Source organism: Rhipicephalus microplus, chromosome 8 (genome assembly GCF_043290135.1).
Source record: "Rhipicephalus microplus isolate Deutch F79 chromosome 8, USDA_Rmic, whole genome shotgun sequence".
Lineage (NCBI taxonomy): Eukaryota > Metazoa > Arthropoda > Arachnida > Ixodida > Ixodidae > Rhipicephalus > Rhipicephalus microplus.
The window spans coordinates 15,460,412-15,481,844 of NC_134707.1; the positions used below are offsets into that span (position 1 = coordinate 15,460,412).

General features: G+C 45.4%; 1 protein-coding gene across 6 annotated transcripts in view; it reads right to left on the minus strand.

Annotated features, from left to right (window-relative positions):
• Positions 1 to 1,147: 1,147 nt before the first annotated feature.
• LOC119164175 (uncharacterized) overlaps positions 1,148 to 21,433 on the minus strand; it is a 39,915-nt gene continuing 19,629 nt past the window's right edge. For 4 of the 6 annotated variants that reach the window (XM_075871167.1, XM_075871168.1, XM_075871164.1 and 1 more), the window contains 4 exons: positions 20,813 to 20,944; positions 17,217 to 17,300; positions 15,442 to 15,537; positions 4,330 to 6,312 (listed from right to left, as the gene is read on the minus strand). In XM_075871167.1, coding sequence (XP_075727282.1) covers positions 6,127 to 6,312; positions 15,442 to 15,537; positions 17,217 to 17,300; positions 20,813 to 20,944 — 498 coding nt within the window. In that variant the 3' untranslated portion in view covers positions 4,330 to 6,126. Of the gene's footprint in view, positions 1,475 to 2,484; positions 2,533 to 4,329; positions 6,313 to 15,441; positions 15,538 to 17,216; positions 17,301 to 20,812; positions 20,945 to 21,433 lie in introns of those variants that run through there. The other 2 variants (XM_075871165.1, XM_075871166.1) reach the window with 2 other exon arrangements.

The following is a 21,433-nucleotide window of genomic DNA, read 5'->3' on the forward strand; positions in this document are numbered from 1 at the left end:
ACGTTGCCGTTTACGTTGTCGTTTACCACGTACACAAAAGAGCAGTAAAGACACCGCAAACGCCGCTCTGAAAAATTTTAAAGCTGCAGAAAGGAAGGTGAAGTGATGTATTTTATGCTTAGATTTCCCGCTCAGATTTAAATAGGGCAAACAGGAGCGCACTGCAATTTTGCGCGGCGGCGGCGTCATCGTCTCTCCCGGAAACTTGCGTGCCGGTGCGAACGGCGTGAGCGAAAATGGGCGGTGGCGGCTCCGCGGTGTAACAGCGCACAGGTTTTCTAAGTCTATACGCATACTTACTGATTATCTGTGGTGCGTCGTGTCAGCATATTGTTGATACTTAATATTTCTCCGTGATCACCCAACTTCTTAGAAAATGAACAGTCACCTTGTACATGACATCACCGAGTGCAGATGTTTATGTACATCCTAGCCGTGTTCACATAATCAATTGAATATTCTAAGGTGCAACGTTCATACGAAGATAAATAACTGGCGATGTTGCATTCTTGTTTCGCTTTAAAAACCAGCTGAACGCTTCCTAAGCCTGATCTACTGAAGACGTTCACGCTCTCCTTTGGAATCATGGTCCTAGGACACGTTTTCTGCTTTTGAACAATCTCGCTTTCCCTGTCTCTATTCACATTGATACTTTCGAGGCCTCTCCACGTTCCTTAGTTGCACTATGCCGGTAAAAGCGCACAACTTTCTCATCATTGGCCAACATGAGCATGCGCCGCCAGCTGTGCCATGTCTATTTTCGTCTCTATTCGGGTTGCGCCACGGTCCACTGACTTAACCGCTATAACGTCTCGTCCACGTAGCCTTGCTTGCCTTGAACCTGAGTGTCAACTAATTAGATTTTATTGATGAATCATGCTTTGCAAGTTACTGCAGTTGCGGGAGTGAATCTTTCGTTAATGCAGTTTCCTTGAGCACTCATTTTAATAATTCCGTTGGCACATGCACTTTGCAATATCAGGGGCTCGTTAATGCTCCTTAATGGTGTCTTTCCCCACAATAAACACATGAGTCCACCTTCGTCTTGGTCATCTGTTGACGCATAGCTTTCGCATTCACTAAATATATACATTCACATAAGAAGGCATGCTTACCCTCCTAGACCCACTAGATTCACACAGACCTGGCCCACGGAAAGAAATTTAATGAAAACACCAGATTTGCTGACGTTGTATAATGTGTTTTTTTAAGCAGTGATTCGTAGAGGGCACGTAGCAAACAATATCCGCCAAATGTTCGTGGATGACGTGTAATACTTCCTTGCTAGCTCATAGCACAATCCGGTTGCCTACGTGGACAACTTGAACAAGATGGCTGGAGCACTCGTCTTCGCGGGCGCGTTGTAGTGACCTCCTCAAGAAAGGTAGCCGAAGAGGGTTTCCTGAACGAACGGGGGAAGTTGTGGCAGATGGATGTATTCTGCGACCCCATCACATATTCGACTCAGTGATACCTGCAAAAAAAGAAACAACCAAATTAACTGTTTATTGCAGACAATGTGAATGCTGTCGAAGACAAGTAACCTCCTTTGTTCAAGCTGATTGATATGTGGGGTTTAACGTCCCAAAACCACTATATCCTTTGTTCAAGCTAACCCTCGAAAAGTCTTTTATTACGGGCAACACTAAGAGGACTTTGGTCATAGAGTTTCGTACAATCAATTAAAGAAAACTGTGATTGTGCAGTCAACATGGGTATGGCGGCTATATAGTGAGAACCGGCATCGGCGAGGCTGCGCTGTGCAAGCCGGTGCAACATTTTAAATATGAATGAATTTCTCAGGTGGCATATGTCAGGCATCCGGCGTTTTCCGTGCCGGTGTCTCTCCCCTCTCACTCTCGCTCCCATAGCAACAGCTGCGGGCGCACGCGCTTGCCCCTAGAAACCGAAGCACGTGGAGCGAGAGGGTTGGTGCAGTGCTTCGCCGCTCCTTCTCCCGCCGTTAAATCTCTCTCCTCCCTGCACTCCACTGTCTCATCCTCTCGCGCCTCACTCTCGAGCGTACGCTGGCAAGGCACCTCTTAAGAACATCCCGAAATGTGTGCTAGAAACGCCGCTTTGAAACACCAACGCCGAGGCGAGAACGCTAGCGCCCCACTTTCCTGTCCACTCGTTTCTCACTTTCGACCATTCGCTGGCAGAGTGCCTCTCAAGGCGATGGCAGAAGCCGCTGAAGGCGAATGTCTGACGACAATGGTACCCTATCTCGGCGCAAGAAATGCACTTGCATTTCCCTACGATTCCCTTCGGAGAGGCGGGAGAATTTTTTTTCATGACAGTTCACCAACCACGTTCACCGATGTGGCCGAGATCTATCCCGCGAACACAGATCTGCAGCCGAGCAGATTACCCACTGCTCCACAGCACCGCACTTCTCCCTCATCCCCCACCAGGGCCCTCTAGTGGGGCTTAGAGAAGGCATACGAAGACAAAGTACCTTTCATTATTACGAGAAATACTCACCCAAGAAAGCCAAGTCGAAGCGGTGGATGACGTCCCACTTTCCTCCGTCTGGTAATCAAGATAAGCACACAAATTAGGGTACAAAAATAAAGAGAATAGTTGTAAGAAGTAAGCTGGAAGAGATGGAGAGTTCATGGAGTCAACCTCACGACCAGCGGACTGGAGTATCTGACATGTGTGTTTAACGGTGTAGCCGGATACACGATGTTTCACGATGTTTCTGGGCCTTGAAGAAGACAAGTCCGCTAATCGAAACGATGACTCTAGCAACACAAAGTATTTTCTAATTTCAGATAAAAATAGATTGATTGATTGATTGGATTGATTGATATGTGGGGTTTAATGTCCCAAAACCACCATATGATTATGACAGGCGCCGTAGTGGAGGGCTGTGGAAATTTTGACCACCTGGGGTTCTTTAACGTGCACCCAAATCTGAGAACACGGGCCTACAACAATTCCGCCTCCATCGTAAAAGCAGCCGCCGCAGCCGGGATTCAATCCCGCGACCTGCGGGTCAGTAGCCGAGTACCTTAGCCACTAGACCACCGCGGCGGGGCCTGATAAAAATAGAATACAGCCAAATATGCGCTTAGGTAACATTTAAACCGAACTTTAATTGTGTGACTGTGGGAACTTATGAATATTAGGATCTTCTGATAACGAATAAAGGTGCCGTTCACTAAGCGCATCTGAAATGGGACAAAAGAACAACAAAGTATTCATAGCTTTACCATTCAGGTAATTGTTGAAAGCGGTAACTGTAAATACTTTCGTTTGACTGTGTGTGTTTTTGTATGGGTGTTCAGTCATGCGTTGGATGAAAAAAGTCAATAGTACTTTGTATAATGCACCGACAAGCTCAGCGTGCAAATATCGTCTTGTACTACTCTGTAGCTGTAGCATTACATGCTCGACACGATGCTTTCGCTCAAAACTGCGAGAGCGTTTTCCACTAAGATCGAGTAAAGGTTGATTTGCAAGCTAGTTATATGGTAAATCTGCTTATATTTGTATCTCAGCACCTGTCTGTGTTAGCGTGTGTAAAAGCAGCCGCCGCAGCCGGGATTCAATCCCGCGACCTGCGGGTCAGTAGCCGAGTACCTTAGCCACTAGACCACCGCGGCGGGGCCTGATAAAAATAGAATACAGCCAAATATGCGCTTAGGTAACATTTAAACCGAACTTTAATTGTGTGACTGTGGGAACTTATGAATATTAGGATCTTCTGATAACGAATAAAGGTGCCGTTCACTAAGCGCATCTGAAATGGGACAAAAGAACAACAAAGTATTCATAGCTTTACCATTCAGGTAATTGTTGAAAGCGGTAACTGTAAATACTTTCGTTTGACTGTGTGTGTTTTTGTATGGGTGTTCAGTCATGCGTTGGATGAAAAAAGTCAATAGTACTTTGTATAATGCACCGACAAGCTCAGCGTGCAAATATCGTCTTGTACTACTCTGTAGCTGTAGCATTACATGCTCGACACGATGCTTTCGCTCAAAACTGCGAGAGCGTTTTCCACTAAGATCGAGTAAAGGTTGATTTGCAAGCTAGTTATATGGTAAATCTGCTTATATTTGTATCTCAGCACCTGTCTGTGTTAGCGTTTTTTTAACTGTTTAATACTTCTCAGGGGATGTGGTTGGCGCTATGGTGTTAGCGTCAGTTCACGTCAACTGAAATCGCAGAATGAAAAAATAAAGCCTCCTTTACACTTATAGCCAGAAGTATTATGACATGCATTCAGACGCTGTTCGCCCAGTAGGCAGGCCGTTTCTGAAACTCACTGGAAGTGTGGAAAAACATATAAAACATGTGCACACAATGAGGAGACAAAAATGCAGTACAATACATTTTATTAAGTGCGATAAAGAGTTTGTAATACTCCGGCACTAAAACACTTTGTTCTTCTCGTCTCTGATTCAAATGATTAAGATAGAAAAACAGCATAGCATATTAGAGATCAAAGAAGGGTAGCCAATTTTCTATATGACAATAAAGCGACTGACAATTGCCCAGAGCCTGAAGGGAGATGACTGGATGGATGGAAAGATTGTCCCACATTGCGACTCAAAGCAACTCTGTTTTTGTCATGAAAAGTAGATTTATGTTTTTTTTTTCCTCATTGAGAATCGCAAGAATGGTCTGCGGTACCGGCTGGTAAAAGAAACCTCAAATATCTGATGTGCCCTGTAATGTGACCATAAGCTAGTGTACACGGTCAACAATTTTCGTGTTAATATTGAAATACTCTTTGCTTTTTTTGTACTAAAAGCTATATTACTCTACAAAAACTTGCATATGGGCCTGCGTTAGTGTTACGCAACAGATTAGCGCTATCTTCTTCTCATGACGTAATTATCCCATAGATGCTCGTCTGCGTGTCTTGAGCAGCTTACCTGCGTGCTCATGAAACAGTTTTTGTGTCGCTAAAATTTTCGAGTGACGTGGTTTTTCTCTCTACAGTTTGACTAAAAAAATGACGTGTACTGCTAATAGGCACGGTCGCGTATATGCGCAGTGACGTTTTTGGTGACTTGGCTTGGCTAGTGTGTCGAAAAGGTAACAATGACGGGACAAGTCATCCACGACACAGGTGCAACAAGCTTGGGCGTAGGTGCACGCAACGCGGTACAAACACCGAGAAGCCGTGTGAAGCCACATCGTCTCATTTTTACAGCTTGTTACTTTCGAAGATAATTGTAAGGTTCAGAATAAACGTAGCCAAGCATAGCTACAGGAAATGCTGTGAAAGCGGAACAACGAAAGCAAGCACAAGTTGCCAGGAAGGCTACCGGCATCGCTATCAATTCTCAGCATTACTGGATGAAAGGACTCATCCGTATTCGGAACCTTTCAGATAAAAAAAAAATACTGCTTTAAAAAGAACTACGTGTTTTCGAGACGAACTGTGGCAGCTACGAACGCTACGTACCAGAAAAAGCTGGGCTGAAGAAGAATCAGTTGTAGGTTTTTTTTTTAAAACGAAAAGAAATCAACCTGGGCACACACGTCATGCAGAAAAAACAGATGACCGACGATCATTTAGAGTAAAGAAATGGGTGGCAATGAATATAAATCACGCTCCAGGAAGAGGAATGAGTAAATTTCTGTTAGCTTAGGGTAATGTCAGATAAAATGCAGTGAGCTCACGCAGGTCAGGGTGGGTTAGGGTTCGTTTTCTTGCATCGGAGGTGGGATAGTGTGGTGATGATAATGGTGATCTCTAAGTGACGGTTTGAACCTTTGAAACTGTGGACCATCATATTACGATTGAAAATTAGGGCACTGAATTCTCAAAATTTACAAAAACAAATGGCTGGAATACGTGAGGAGGCAGCAGTTCTTTTCAGGACTATCGTTTGACTTCAAGGTTCAGGGTGTGACCATGGTGACATCAACACACACTGAGAAGAAATGTGTTCAAATGAAGTGGCATGTTTATCAAAATTAGAGGTACTGAAAGATAGACATCAAGATCACAGTAAGAAGGGCCAATTAGTTGCGAATCCTTAGAAAAACGTCCATCCTTATTTTCTTAATAGAGATAAAGGTGTCATAATGTCCACCCCAAGGACTGCTTCTGATGGCAACTCAGATGGTACCCTAAAGCATTTTATAGTTTCGTAAAAAAGCTCAGAAGTGAAAGATTCGCTTAGCCCTGCGTCGGATTCGCTTTAAACGAATGGGAAAACAGTTTGTGCATGATTTCTTGGGGATATCGATGGAGTCTCTTTTAGCTTGTACATGTTGAGCACTCCTCTCATTTTGTTCAGCACTGTCGGTCAAGCTGTGTGTTTCATCCCTGACACCGTGGCATACCTGGAGAAGATATGAAAACATGGCTGTGAACGACAGAAGAGAATCTAAGGTCTTGTTTTTTTGTTTCAAACAATCTCACAAAAACCCAAATAAAGGCAATAGTGAATTAAGGCATGGGGACTGTTCTTTGTAGTCCTTTAACTCTATTGTAGCGAATGTGGAATAAGTGAGAAGTCTGTAATGTGAATGAAATGACAACTTGCCTCCAGCAGCGCACGAACCTGCGATTTTGCGACAATGTGACAACAAAGAAGGCATCCCTGATGGATGTGAACAGCACGATAGAACCAAACATTGAGGCTATCAGTACACGAGCAATTAAGGGACCACACCATAAACCAGAAACTTATCGTACGATACTCACAAAAAATGAAGAAGACATGCATTCACGAAGAACAGAAATCAAAAGTTCCTGAAGGGGTGGACAGCACCGGGAAAAACGCTGACAGAAAACAAGAACAAGCAAATAAACATAGGAAAGTACCCTGGTATAATCACCATCGGCATGACTACGCTCACTGTAGTCAGACCTAACTTTCTGTCTCCCCTTCGTGCGTATGCCTTCTCCGAGAATCCAGTCAGTTTCCCCTATTGACCAGCGGTTATCCTGCCTGCGTGCTACGTGTTCAGCCCATGTCCATTTTTTATAAACATGACCTCTCTACAGTGATATAAAAGAAACAGAAGAGATAACTGTGGGCAGTAAATTTATAGTTTTAATTGCTGGTATTTGACGTTTTGGTTAACCAGAAGACACTTATGCGTGTGCGCTGCCTATGCAGAGTTCTCCGGAGCACTGCACCGGCAGTAATCCTCGCGAAGAATAGCAAACAGATGTCTTCCGCAGATGTGTCAACTATTTAGCCACATGTGCCTTCTCTTTGCCCAGAGCTGTTCTTCGAGCTTGGGTTTAGGCGACATTAAACAATCCCCGAAAAAACTCTCGAAAAACAAAGACGTGCGCAGCATCCTGTCCTGGTGTTTCCGGTATCATCAGCACGACTCATGACACGACCAGTCTTTTCACGTGACGTCATGTGAAAATGCGTTCGTTCTCAGTTGGTTTGTATACCAGGAATATCAGTTCACGATGTTTAGTGGGTTCTTGTGGAGCAAGGATCGTGGGTGCTGGAGATATCGGTCGAGGATTGTCTTCTACAGTGGTTTCACACGGAGTCGTGCGCCCTTCCTGGCTCGCTTCGCACGACGATAGTGCGTGATCAACTGATTTTACTTTGGCTTGCGTGTTCTCGACTGCGCATGCATAGACAAGAGTGCGGAGCCGAAAAGCGCGAAATCACGATATGCCCAACCTTCAGTGGCGACATTACCCACGTGTTTTTTGAAAAAACTGAGCGGTGAGAAAGAGAAAGCGCTTTCAGTAAAGATAGTGAAGACGAGATACAGAAGCACTCTTTGAGCTTGGAGTGGTTCAGGGGCCATCTATATGACATGTGTTCAATTTCAATCCTCCCATTTAGACACCGTTTTCAGACTGTCTTTCAACCTGATAATTTCCTCACTGTATAGTAATGCTTTCTCTTTGCTGCAGTCAGTGTGTTGCCACCAGAAATACTGTGTATTACGCATACAACGCTCTGCAACACCAAGCTGAGTGGTCTCACGGCTCGGTGGTTTTGATCTTGATATAAAATGATCCTTGGCGCTTGAGTCAGTGGTGGCAAGAGGAGAATTTGTGAACAACTCCACACGGCTTCATGACGCATGCAACAGTTGGGAATATTGAATGATTTTAGGCACGCACGCAAAATGATGATGTTTGATGTTTTATGGCGCAAGGGCCGATTCACGGCCAAAGAGCGCCAGTTCATCTTACTAAAAATATGGACAATGATTGTGATAAGTGGCTGTATAAGGGCCATAAAATTCCTCGCAGTAAGGCGGGTAAAAACATACAAGTAATAAAATGATGACCATGCCGTGAAAGGTGTGTGTGGTGTGAATAGATGACAAAAGTTGGTGATAATAAAAGACGATGGTGGATATGTATGGCATTAGCACAAGTGCCTCACTCGTTCAAACCCTTGCGTCCAAGGGCCGTGAGGCATGTGCTTTCTTGTGTAGCCACCGCAGCAAAAACCTCTCTGGAGAGGTCATGCTACGGTATGCCCGGGTATATGACATGAAAGCTGTGAATTTCTTTTAAAAACGCTAACAATGATTTATGACTAAAAAGTGGTTCCCTACCGACAAACATTGCAGGGTGTGAAGGTATATGTTGTCGGTAGAGTAATGGAAAATGTTGTTTTCTTAGAGTTTCTAAATGTTTACACTGGATTAGTATGTGAAGGACTGTTAATGTTTCACCACATTTGTCGCACAATGGTGGATCGTCACTAGACAAAAGATGTGTGTGTGTTGCGTATGTGTGTCCTATCCTGAGTCTCGTTAGTATTACCTCTGTATAACGCGATTTTGATACTGGCAGCCAATGACCAAGGTGTGGCTTAATAATGTGTAGTTTGTTTTGTGTGTGTGTATTCCACTTGCTCTGCCAGAAGTCTCTGATGTTTCGTTTGAGAGACGGCTTAAGATCAAGGGCCGGGATTATTATGGGTGTAGTGGCGGTGCCCTCGTGGACGGATGCAGCAAGCTGATCCGCCATCACGTTGCCTTGAATTTCACGATGCCCTGGCACCCAGCACACTACAACATGTTGGTTGAGTGTGTAAAGTGTGCACAAAATAGAGTAAAGTGAGATGAGGACAGGGTTTTTTTGTTTTTTAAGACTGTGCAGAGCCGTTACCACACTAAGGGAGTCTGTATAAATTACTGCTTTTTGTATTTGTAATTGTTTGATGTGTTTAGCTGCCACAAGTATCGCGTAAGCTTCCGCCGTGAAGATACTTGTGTCTGGATGTAGAGGGCCAGCATCCGAAAAGGAAGGGCCAACAGCAGCGTAGGACACAGAGGAGTTAGACTTAGAGGCATCTGTAAAAAACTCAGGACGTGTGTATTTGTGTTGAAGTTCCAAGAAGTATGTTCGAATATGGGCAATAGGCGCATGTTTAGTAACTTCTAAAAAAGACACATCGCAATCTATAGTCTGCCACTGCCACGGTGGCGGGTATGCTACAGGAGCCATTAAATTGTGTTCGAGTGACACTCCAGTGTCCTCGGCTAGACCCTTCAGGCGAACTGAGAAGGGCTGCCTCATTGAAGGCCTGTTTTGAAAAAGAATGGAGCTCGACAAGTCATTTATAGTAGAGTATGAGGGGTGCCTCTTGTCTGCTTTCACCTTAAGGAAATAAACAAAGGACATGTAGGTTCTTTGCAGGTGAAGCGACCACTCATTTGACTCAACGTAAAGGCTTTCTACGGGGCTGGTGCGAAAAGCACCCGTAGAAAGGCGGATGCCCAAATGGTGCACGAGGTCCAGCATCTTCAAGGCACTTTGAGTAGCAGACTGATAGACAACGGCCCCATAATCTAAGCGGGTGCGAATGAGACTTCTATAGAGGTTCATGAGGCATTGCCTATCACTACCCCAAGTAGTACGTGACAACACTTTTAAAACATTCATGGCTTTTAAACATTTTGTTTTTAGATACTTGATGTACGGCACGAAAGTCAACTTGTTGTCCAAGATTAGGCCTAAGAATTTATGCTCGGCTTTGACGGACAGACGTTGCCCGTTCAGTCGAATGTCAGGTTCCGAGTGCATGCCTCTCTTTCGAGAGAACAAAACACACGTGCTTTTTTGTGGGTTAAGTCGAAATCCGTTTTCATCTGCCCATTTGGAGATCTTATTTAAACCCAGCTGAACCTGCCGCTCACATATGGCCAAGTTGCATGACTTGAAGCCAAGCTGAACGTCGTCGACATATGTACAATAGAACATATTGCGGGGAATGGACAAGTGCAAAGAGTTCATTTTGATAATAAAAAGTGTGCAACTAAGCACGCCACCTTGTGGCACGCCTGTTTCCTGGACAAATGTTTGGGAAAGCACACTGCCCAGACGGACACGGAAAGTCCGCTTTGACAGGTAACTTTCGATTATATGAAACATTCTTCCGCGCACACCAAGGTGAGACAGGTCTCTTAGAATGCCGAACCGCCATGTTGTATCATACGCCTTTTCGATATCTAGGAACACAGAGAGAAAATATTGTTTATGGACGAAGGCGTCTCTGATCTGTGCCTCGATACGAACAAGGTGATCTGTGGTGGATCTACCTTCTCGAAACCCGCACTGAAATGGGTAGAGCAAATTATTTGTTTCGAGAAAATGTACAAGTCGGCAGTTTATCATTTTTTCGAAGACTTTGCACAAGCAGCTTGTAAGTGCTATAGGCCTATAACTCGAGGGTAAAGAAGGGTCCTTGCCTTCTTTCAAAATGGGAATAACAATAGCCTCTTTCCAGGAGGTAGGAATAGTGCCAGAAGACCAAATAGCATTGTACAAACAAAGTAAGGTTTTACGGGTTTCGTTTGGTAGGTTTTTTAACATTTCATACATCACACGGTCAGAACCTGGGGCAGAAGTACTGCAGGAGTTTAGAGACATTTGCAGCTCAGCTAGACTGAAAGCTTGGTTATATGCCTCGGATCTAGTGCATTTGTGTTCGAGTTTCTGCTTTTCTATTCTTGTTCTGTATTTTTGGAAAGTGTCAGTATAGTGGGACGAGCTGGATACCCGTTCAAAGTGTGCCCCGAGGAAGTTTGCCTGATCTTCCAAGGTATCACCTTGAGTGTTTACGAGTGGAAGTGTGTGTACTTGTTTCCCTGCTATCCTACCGACCATGTTCCAGACTTTTGCCTCCTGTGTGTATGAATTAATCCCTGACAAAAACTTCTGCCAGCTTTCTCTTCTGGCCTGCCGACGCGTTCTCCTTCCTTGAGACTTTATTTTCTTGAACGTGTCAAGATTTCCCGCTGTTGGCGAGTTGCGCAGCAATCTCCATGCCCTGTTCTGTTCCTTTCGCGCATTATGACACTCCGTGTTCCACCATGGGACGTGTCGTTTGCCGGGCATTCCAGATGTTTGCGGTATGCACCTGGCTGCTGCGTCAGTTAGAAAAGCTGTGAAGTACTTCACAGCTTCATCTATGTTTAACCTACATATGTCTGTCCAACTCAAACGTGTAGTGTTGTGGAACTGTTCCCAGTCTGCTTTGTTTATCAGCCATTTGGGAACATGTAGAGGACATTCATATGTTGTTTGTGAACTCAACACTACAGGAAAATGGTCACTTCCATATGGATTGTTTATGATTTTCCATTTCAATAGGGGTAGAAGTGAAGGTGATACGATGCTGAGGTCTATAGACGAGTAAGTTTTGTTGGCAACGTTATAGTAGGTTGGCTCTTTCCTATTCAACAAACAGGCGCCGGAAGAGAAGAGAAATTGTTCAATGAGACGACCTCGTGCATCACAGCGAGAATCGCCCCACAGCCCACTATGTGCATTTAGGTCCCCAAGAAGCAAATAAGGTTCCGGTAGTTCGTCTATTAGGGACTGAAATTCACGTTTTTCAAGACGTTGGTGGGGAGGTACATACAAAGAGCAGATGGTGACGAGTTTGTTTAAGAGTACCGCTCGAACAGCCACCGCCTCAAGGGATGTCTGGAGTGGTAAATGTGTACACGCTACTCCTTGGTTAATAATAATGGCTACGCCACCGGATGACGCCACAGCATCATCTCGGTCCTTTCGGTATATGACGTAAGCACGTAAAAAATTTGTATTGGAGGGTTTAAGATGTGTTTCCTGTACACACAGCACTTGAGGTAAGTGTTTGTATAAAAGCTCTTGGACGTCGTCGAGGTTTTTAAGCAGGCCTCTGACGTTCCAATGTATAATTTGTGTTTCCATATTGGAAGTAAAGTAGTGCTGTGTGTACGTTAAGGGAGTGACTTGTTTAAACTGAAAGGTCGAGCTCAAGTAGCAGGGCTATTATCAGGCCCTGTTATGAGCTTTTTAGTTTTCTTGGCGCGCTCCAGAGAGCCGCGCCGCTCTTTTGGCACCAGAGGTGCCGCCGTATCCATTGCCTCCTCGGAGGCACTGGATGCCCGCTCATGCGAGCTGGTTTTTCGAAGCTTGGGCCTCGCCTGGCGAGGTGAGGCCTTGAGACCCGAGGACCCTGGAGTCCCTGGTCTCTGTTCAATAGTAGGCGGAGTAGACTCAACTACTGCCGCCTTGGGGGCAGGCGCCACAGCCAATGGCTCGCTCTGCGCAGGCCGAAGGAGTGGCGAGGGCTGGTGCGACACTGCCCCCTGGCGCGCCGCATCAGCATATGTAGGGCCATAAAATGGCGAGACTCTTTTTCTTGCTTCTTTAAATGTAATGTTTTCTTTTATCTTTAAAGTGATGATTTCTTTTTCTTTTTTCCAGAAAGAACAAGAACGTGAGTACGCGGCATGATTACCGCCACAGTTTACACAGTGTGCAGGTGCTTCGCAGTTGTCGGACGCATGGCCCACGACTCCACACATAGCACAAGTTTTCTGGCCACGACAGCTTTGCGAGCCGTGGCCATATCTCTGACAATGGAAGCAACGGCGGGGGTTGGGAATATATGGCCTCACAGATGTTTTTGTGTACCCAGTCTGAATTGTTTCCGGCAAATCGCTCGAAGCAAAGGTCAGTACTAAGTGTTTTGTTGGTATTTCCTTTTGATCTCTTCTTATCTTAATGCGCTGTACGTTTGTCACGTTCTCGCTCTTCCATCCTTCAAGAAGTTCAGCTTCGGTCAGGTCAAGCAAATCTGCGTCCGAAACGACCCCGCGAGATGAGTTCATAGACCTGTGTGGCGTAATACTGATGGGTGTGTCTCCAAACGTTGTGAGGGTGTTCAGTTTATCAAATTGGTCTTTGTCACGTACTTCGAGGAGTAGATCTCCACTGGCCATTTTGGTAACCTTGTACCCGGCACCGAGAGTTTCGGTTAAGGACCTAGCCACTACGAAGGGGGATACTGTTCTGGCTTGCTTGTTAGTTTTTTCGCAGTGTATAACATGGAAATGAGGAAAGGTTTGTCTTGGCCGGAGGAAAAAATTGATATCTTCGGTGCGTACCCGCTTTGAGGAGGCACGATCACTTAATAGGGGAAATGCTTTATGCATGCCAGTTTAATTTTCTTCAGAAGCGTTGGCGGCCACCCACCACGGAGCCCAACAAGGGGACGCTACAAGTTTGTGGATGCTAAAACCTGCAGACGCCAGCCGTACAACGCAACTATAACCCAATGCGCCTAGACCAAGGTAGGCTATTTGCACAGGGTTAACCCTCGCCGCCAGGAAGTTTGGAAGTAAACAGAAGAGAGTAGAAGACAGGACAGATAAACAGTAAGAGATAAAGACGAAGATGTAGGGAGAGAGAGATAGGAAAAGGCGACTGCCGATTTCCCCTGGGTGGGTCAGCCCAGGGGTGCCGTCTACGTGAAGCCGGGGCCAAAGGGGTGTGTTGCCTCTGCCGGGGGGCCTTAAAGGTCCAATCACCCAGCATTGGCTCAACCCCCAGGATCCCCTTTTCCCCGGACACGGCAAAGCCACGCACGGCTAGGCGTGGGAGGGAGCCGAAACTCCCCCGTTAGCTCGGGTCCGTGGTGTCGCTACACACCAAACGCCTACTTGCGCAGGCGCCCCTGCGGGGAGGCACGCACGCAAAAGTTTATTTATTGTTGATTAGGTGGAATCAAGGCGTTTGAGTTCAACGATAAAAATATCTAGAATAATTGAATGAATTTCCTTTTCGAGAGCCCTATCCTACAATGCATGCTACACAATTAGGTTTTTGGCTATGGTATGTACAATGCATGAATACTACGTTACACTTTGTTTTGAGCTGTACAAACGTCTGTAACTACATAATTAAAACACATATATTGGTTAAAGTTTAATCACTACCCATTCCCCGCACCACTCAGAACGAAATTTTTAAAGGAATGCTAAAGGTAAATACGTCGATGCGGATTGTTAAAACAGAGTTCCTGAAATCTCGCAGGGCTTCATTCCGACCAATAAAGTGCTTAGTTTACTGACCGTAATATTCGGGTTGCCTACGTGCCATTCCAGGAATCAAACCGGCCGCCTAAAAAATAATTTTGTGATTTAGCGGTTCCCGCCCTTTACTACACTTACTGCTTTACAACCGGTTCTGCAGCACAGTACAGCAAGAGGCTCCAGCGCATCACTGCCCAGGTCAAATTGGACATATTTCGTTCTGAAGGCTAACTGCGACAAAGTGAATAGCTAACACACAGCCCTGGAGCATTGTGTGTGTGTGGGGATCACGCTGGGGCACACAAAGATAGGGCTGCACAAAAAGTAAAGACTCGGCTTCTCGTGGGCTCTCGAGGCACCATGTCTTCCTTTGCTTTCATGGTGCTGATGGCCTTTATCAATCGTTTGTCTCCGGATATCGTCCGGCTCTCGACACTTTTATCAGTAACGTCAAGAAGATCTCTTTTTGAACGAACCACATAGAAATGGACAATGTATTGTGTTTCAGTTAGTCGTTTAATGAAAAGAAATGTTCATTTTTTGTTTTGAGCATTGATTGATTTGTGGGGTTTAACGTCCCAAAACCACCATATGATTATGAGAGACGCCGCAGTGGAGGACTCCGGAAATTTTGACCCCCTGGGGTTCTTTAACGTGCACCCAAATGTGAGCACACGGGCCTACGACATTTCCGCCTCCATCGGAAATGCAGCCGCCGCAGTCGGGATTTGAACCCGCGACCGGCGGGTCAGCAGCCGAGTACCTTAGCCACTAGACCACCGCGGCGGGGCTTTTTGTTTTAAGCAGAGTGAATAGTTGTGAGTGGTTGTACAAATGCCCTACTACGTCAACGAGTTAGTGTTCCAAAGTTATTCCACTAACAGCGCATATCATGTGTAACATTCATTTAAATTTCTCGATTTATAAACGTCTGCTGCATGCAATGTTATTGTTTTCAAGCATTGACCTTTCACTCTGATTGACATTTTCAGTCAGATTTAGTGTCCATTTAAGCAGGACAAAACACTGTTTTTTTTTCACTTGAATCGACTTGTTTTCTCAAATTAAAAGTGTTAATGCCACCCTAATTAAGACTTACAAACAAAAGTGCCTCCCGATGCATATTGTTTTCGACAATGACTTCATTTTAAGGCTACTCACTTGTGCTTGTTGAGGCTGTGATGACTGAGTTTCCGTGGAGCTACTTGCAGCCGGCTGGTCATAGCCGCCTCCTTGTTGAGGGGCAACGTGCTGACCCTAAAAATCATGATATATGATGATGACAATGAGATTCTTTCACAGCGTATTGAGCACCGTATAGTGTAAAGGATTTCGCTAGGCTTCTAAAATTAATTTATTCTAGTTAACAGGCCTATAGGCCTGTTAACTAGAATAAATTTGGTATATACCAAATATATACTAAGCCTATCCATTTGGTATATATACCAAATGGCTAGGCTTAGTGCTGGCTACCTGTATAAGATAAAAACGTGCTCAAGAGCCCCCCCTCCCCCCACTTTCTAATAACCTGAAGGGGGGAAGGGAGCAAAGTCTCTCCCATACAATTACTCCTTTCAATTGCTCTAAAGCTGTTGGAATCGTAAAACTCCCTGTTTAAAGCGTAAGTGACTGGCTACAGCTGATGCAGCCAGATAGAAAAGGAGGTGTCCGATTCCCTCGCGAAATTTTAAAATTTCACTTGCGTAAGTATTCAGGCATCCCTACAAAGAAAATCACGCACACAACGCGCTGAACCTTATCTCACCTTCCATTTTCTAAAGAAAAAAAGTTATTACTACGTTACTGGTTATGGCCAGGCAAGTTTTCGAGCATACTGGCGGCCGAGGACAACTGGCACAGCAATTATAACAGCTGTTCACAACCCACATCATGTCCTAGAAAGGCCGGGACCAAAGGCTGGCCCCTATGGGCAGCATGGCATCACTTCATTTTATTTTGAGGATCCGCTTTAAAGCGTGTTTTTTTTTCTTTGGAGCAGGACTACCGGGGGCAACGGAGAGGGAGCTGCTGCAGTAACACGCTGCCCCCTCTCGTGGAAAACCCTGTGCGCGCCCACGTATAAGAAATGTTCGAATTTCTTGCGACGTTGCCCATGTAATTATTTAGAGCAAAGTTCATTATTTAAAGATTACAATTGTGTGTATATATTTTTTGAGAATCGGACATGGTGAACCGAAATAGTTTCGTTCTGTGGAGTGCCGCCGCAGCGCAACATAGTCTTAACAACTCCACATGTTGCTGGTGTGCTAGAAACCACGTGAGCAATGAATGGTTCTTTCTGCTGGCTCATTGAAGTCACAAATAAAAAAAAATAACCCGTGGTTATAAAACAACAGCTACTGAAAACGCATCAAATTTAAGTACCACTCAAAAAATGCTTCAGAAAAATTAATCAGAAAAATTATTTACGCATTAACAACTTTCATCTGGCCCAATAAAAACACCTATAATATTTCGCTCAAGGAATACCAATTACCGAAAACACATCAAAATACCGCTCGCTGACTTATTAAGCATAAAAATACCTCTCACGTCCACCAATTATTCAAGACTAGAAGCTACCGTCTGTTTCACGGAAATGATAGACTTCTCCACCCACCGACAGCAATGAGGTGGTTCTAACGTGGAAAACCTTAAAATATGGGTTGTCGAAGTGTCATTTTCTCTCTCTCCCTCTCTCTCTCTCTCTCTCTCACACACACACACACACACACACACACACACACACACACACAAATTGCTCACAAAACAGTCAAATATAGGGACGTTCATGACTGGTCGAGGTAAACAGCACAAAAACAAAGAATAAAGGAAGGACACAAGACGAGCGCGATTCGCGTATAAAGTTTCCTGACATAGATGAAACCTAATTACCATAACGGCGGTATAATTTAGTCACATTTGGGTTGACTTACGTGCTCATTCGGTCCACCTGAGATGCTCAGGTCCTCAAGATCACTCAACAGGTCGTAATCTTCCGATGCCGGGGTAGCAACCTCCTGCACAGCCACAACACCTCCTTAAAACCGAACCTCCGCATTTGTACACTATAGTAGCGTCCACTGTTGTGACAACTAGCTGTGAGTGGTTGAACTATTTTCACTGAAATTTGAACAACCATCGCAACATCAGCAAAACGACAATTGTACATTTCAACGTGTCATGCGTATCTGAAGGCGAACACTGCTCTTTGCGACTTGTGTGCCCTTGTATTTTACTGAGAATCATTACAACCAACAATGATAGCAACAATATAGGGAGTGGTATTAAAAGTAATTGTAATGTAAATGTGAAGTACGAAAAGCGGACCGGGAGATAACTCGTCAGCGGTAATGACTGAACCTGCAACCTTCGAAGAACGCTTCCGATACTCTACCACTGAGATACGACAATGGTCATCCTCCTGTTCACTTTATAGGGTATATATGTGCATTTGAACGTGGGAGCGTGGAGTCAGTGACGTACACGAATGTTGAAAATGCACCTTGCAAGCTCGAGAAGAAGTGAAGAACGAGGAAAGTTGCATTGATTGATGGGTATGTGGGGTTTAACGTTCCAAAACCACCATATTGAGAGACGCCTTAGTGAAGGGCTCCGGAAATTCGTACCACCTGGGGTTCTTTAACGTGCACCAAAATCTGAGCATACGGGCCTACAGCATTATCGCCTCCATCGAAAATGCATCCGCCACAGCCGAAACTCGATCCCGTGACGTGCTGGTCAGCAGCTGAGTTCCTTAGCCACTAGACTACCGTGGTGGGGCACAGGGAAAGTCGCAGGAGCGCTGGAAAATTGAATGAAAAACTTTATTGAGGTCCTAAAGGATTCCACGCTTATTTTATAGGAGGTGTATCGCAAGTCGCTCCCATGTAGGAACGGAGAGGCATAGCCTGATCACCACGTCGAAGGCCTTCTGGACAGCCTTGAGTTGTTCTAGGAGTACTGCGCTCTTGAGCATGAAATGAGAAGTATGTTCACAAAATTCTTTATCCTTTCCTTGTAAAGAGAGAAAAACCAGAGAATGTGGCTAAAATCACTGCGGTCGTGGCAGTCCGGACAATGTTCTGAAATGTCGCAGCATTGACTATAGGTTACGAGGCTGTGCTGTGTTCTCATCGTAAGCATGTGAAGGGAGATTGCCTGTGGTCCGGACAACTTTTCGTGTAGCAGTGACATGGACCTATGATCCATTTCATTGTGCTTTGTTGCCTCAATGAATATAGTCAAAATGCCCCGAAAATGAAGGCTGGAGGCTGATTACTCTGAGCAGCGCAAGTCCTGGCGCTGAAGTGAAGACTTATGCCTTGGAGTGGGCTAGCCCGTTGACATTTGGAAGGCCCCCGACTTTCAACCGAACATGAGCAGGAAAGCAAATAACAGTGCGGTGAGTGAGTTTCTTGAAAGCGAGAGTTTCAAAAACTTCATTGCACACGTGACCAGAAGTGAAGGCCCTAGAAGTGAATTCTGAGTCTGTTTCAATATCGATTCTCTGTGGATCATGGAGAGCAAGTGCAACGGCCATCTGCTCTGCTTTGTAAGAAGTGGTTCGAACCGACGCTGAGGATAAACTCTTACCTTTAGTATCTACGTATACTACCGCAGAGTGAGCGGAAGTGTCACGCTGTGCGGCATCGACAAAGCCTGAAACAGACGAGTGGGCGTGAGCGTGAGCTAAAAGACAGGAGGCTCGATCAACACGCCTGCACACGTTGTGCTGTGAGTGGATATTTTGTGGAAGGGGACACACTTTGATGTGAAAGCACATACAATCATCAAGTGACGCATTTCGCACTTCGAGGATAACACCGTTGAGTACAGTGTCAGCCAAAGCTTTCCTTGATGCAGATGTGAGTGAAAGCCTGGCAACCTGTGCCATTTGTTGAGCCCCGACGACTTCATGAAGCATGTTCTGGGCCCCAAGTTTCATAAGGTTCTCGGTGCTTGTGCGCATAGCAATGCCAAGGACTCCCTTGATGCGTTTCCTTAGAGCATGTTCATTTTATTTCCCTCATGGTGTGACCACTTGTGGATGTATACGACATAGCTTATGTGGATCAACAAAAATGCATGGAACAGTCTGAGGAGGTCCGCCTCTCGAAGACCACTCTGACTGTTTGAGATGCGTGAGGTTAGTCGGATGACCCCTTCCGTCTTGAAAGTCAGACGGTCGATCGTGCGGCTGTTCTGTTCATCAGCTCCGATTATCATGCCCAGACCACGTACGCAGTCCTCCCTCGCCACCTTCAGCCCCAATGCCGGGTGCCGCCTAATGCTGATGTCGGCCAGTGGTTTCCAGTTTTAGGGTTCGGATCCCCAATTTGTGGGTCGATATAGGAGAGTTTTGGACTTTGACGACAAAAAGTTGGAAGGCTGCGTGGAGTGATCTCTTCCCCCGAGGGAAATGAGCTCTCCACACAGCCTTCTGAGCCAACAACACTCCACATATTCCTTCTAGATGTGGAACTGAATGTCTTCTTGCTTTGCCCGGAACGACATGTACGTACATGACAATTTACTCCGGGCATGACATGTTGTCAACTCGCTAATCGCCATGACAGCGCGTTTGTGACAGGTTCCTTGGAAACTTCCTGTGCCCGGGGGCACGCCGAGCTGTCAGGCTTCAAGCATGAGCTCTTTCATGGGTGTCCAGCCAGAACACGGCTACTGTGTTGGCACCTTTTCTTCAACCTGCAGTCTTGAAATACTGTCTGAACCAATGATCTAGGTATTACTTTTTGAAACCGGTCCATCACTAAGAACATTGTGAGACCACCGTTCATGCCTCGCTTCTACGAGGAAGTGCTAGTTTAGGACTGATATTACGGTTTCATTGTCTGGTGTTTTTGTTTGTGGCCATAGACCTATTTTGCATGGTAAGTCTGTGGCGCCATCATAGGCAAATATTATGCTTCATTTGTGCTCGTTCCCAACTACGCAGGTGCAAATTGATACCCTCACAGTGAATTATAGCACGATGTTCAGTGGAGCCCTGCCGCAGTGATCTAGTAGCTAAGGTACTTGGCTGTTGAATCGCAGTTCGCGGGATCAGATCCCGGCTGCGGTGGCTGCATTTCCGATGAGGGCGGAAATGTTGTAGGCCCGTGTGCTCAGATTTGGGTGCACCTTAAAGAACCCCAGGTGGTCGAAATTTCCGGAGACGTTGAACTCCACATATCAGATCAACGATGTACAGTGGGTTAATTTCAAGGTGGCTACGCTTGCCGCGTTTTTTTTGCGCGTTCTCTAGCTTACCTACCGCTTTCACGGGGAAAGCGTGGTAATGTTGAATTGTTTTTAATGCCGCTTTAAATCACAGGCAGCAATCCTCTTTTTTCATTTTCTGGCGCTGCCCCCTCAACCATTTTGACAAGGGCCGCATGAACGGGCATTGGTATAACGAAGACATCCGAGACAATGACACATTTCACGACATCTACGCTTAAGGAAGGGAGCATGCACTGTGGCATCGTAAAGGCGGATTACTTCAACAACGTGAAAACACTGCACTTACATCCACTCTTCGATGCATTTGCAATTGTGGACAATACACCATCGAAGAAGTGGGAGGACCAGAAGCTCGTTGCTTGGAGTGTGCTCTGTCATTAGCAGCGCTTGCAAGAGAACAATCTTGTCGGCACGATGCCTGAAAGCAGAGTATATCTGGTCGCCATCCAGAACGTGGTGACGCTAACACGGTGGTTGCTGACAAGGCTCAATAAGAAGTACTCAAGAACATGCTAGGTCTGACAAAAAACAAACAAACAAAAAAGTCAAGTTTGAATCACGTTATGGCAGACACCCACAGGAATGTTTCGGCCAAATTGAACTCCCGCAGCACAGCGTAAGGTGAGAAGCGCAACACCTTATAATCACTATAAGCTCTCACTGCATTCCATCAGTGTTTGCTTAATGGGGCCCTTCAACACTTCAGCATGGTCAATGAACTCTGCCGATTTTCATTACTAGCTTTCTAAGCACACGCGGGCCAAATGTTATAAAGCAGCAGGAGCCCTGTAATTTGCAATAAATTTTCAAAATGAGGTACAAGTCCTCCCTTCTTCTTTGTGCAAACGATGTTATATATCCAAACGACCACGAAATATGCCCAAGTTTCCTGATGTTGGCTGATTTC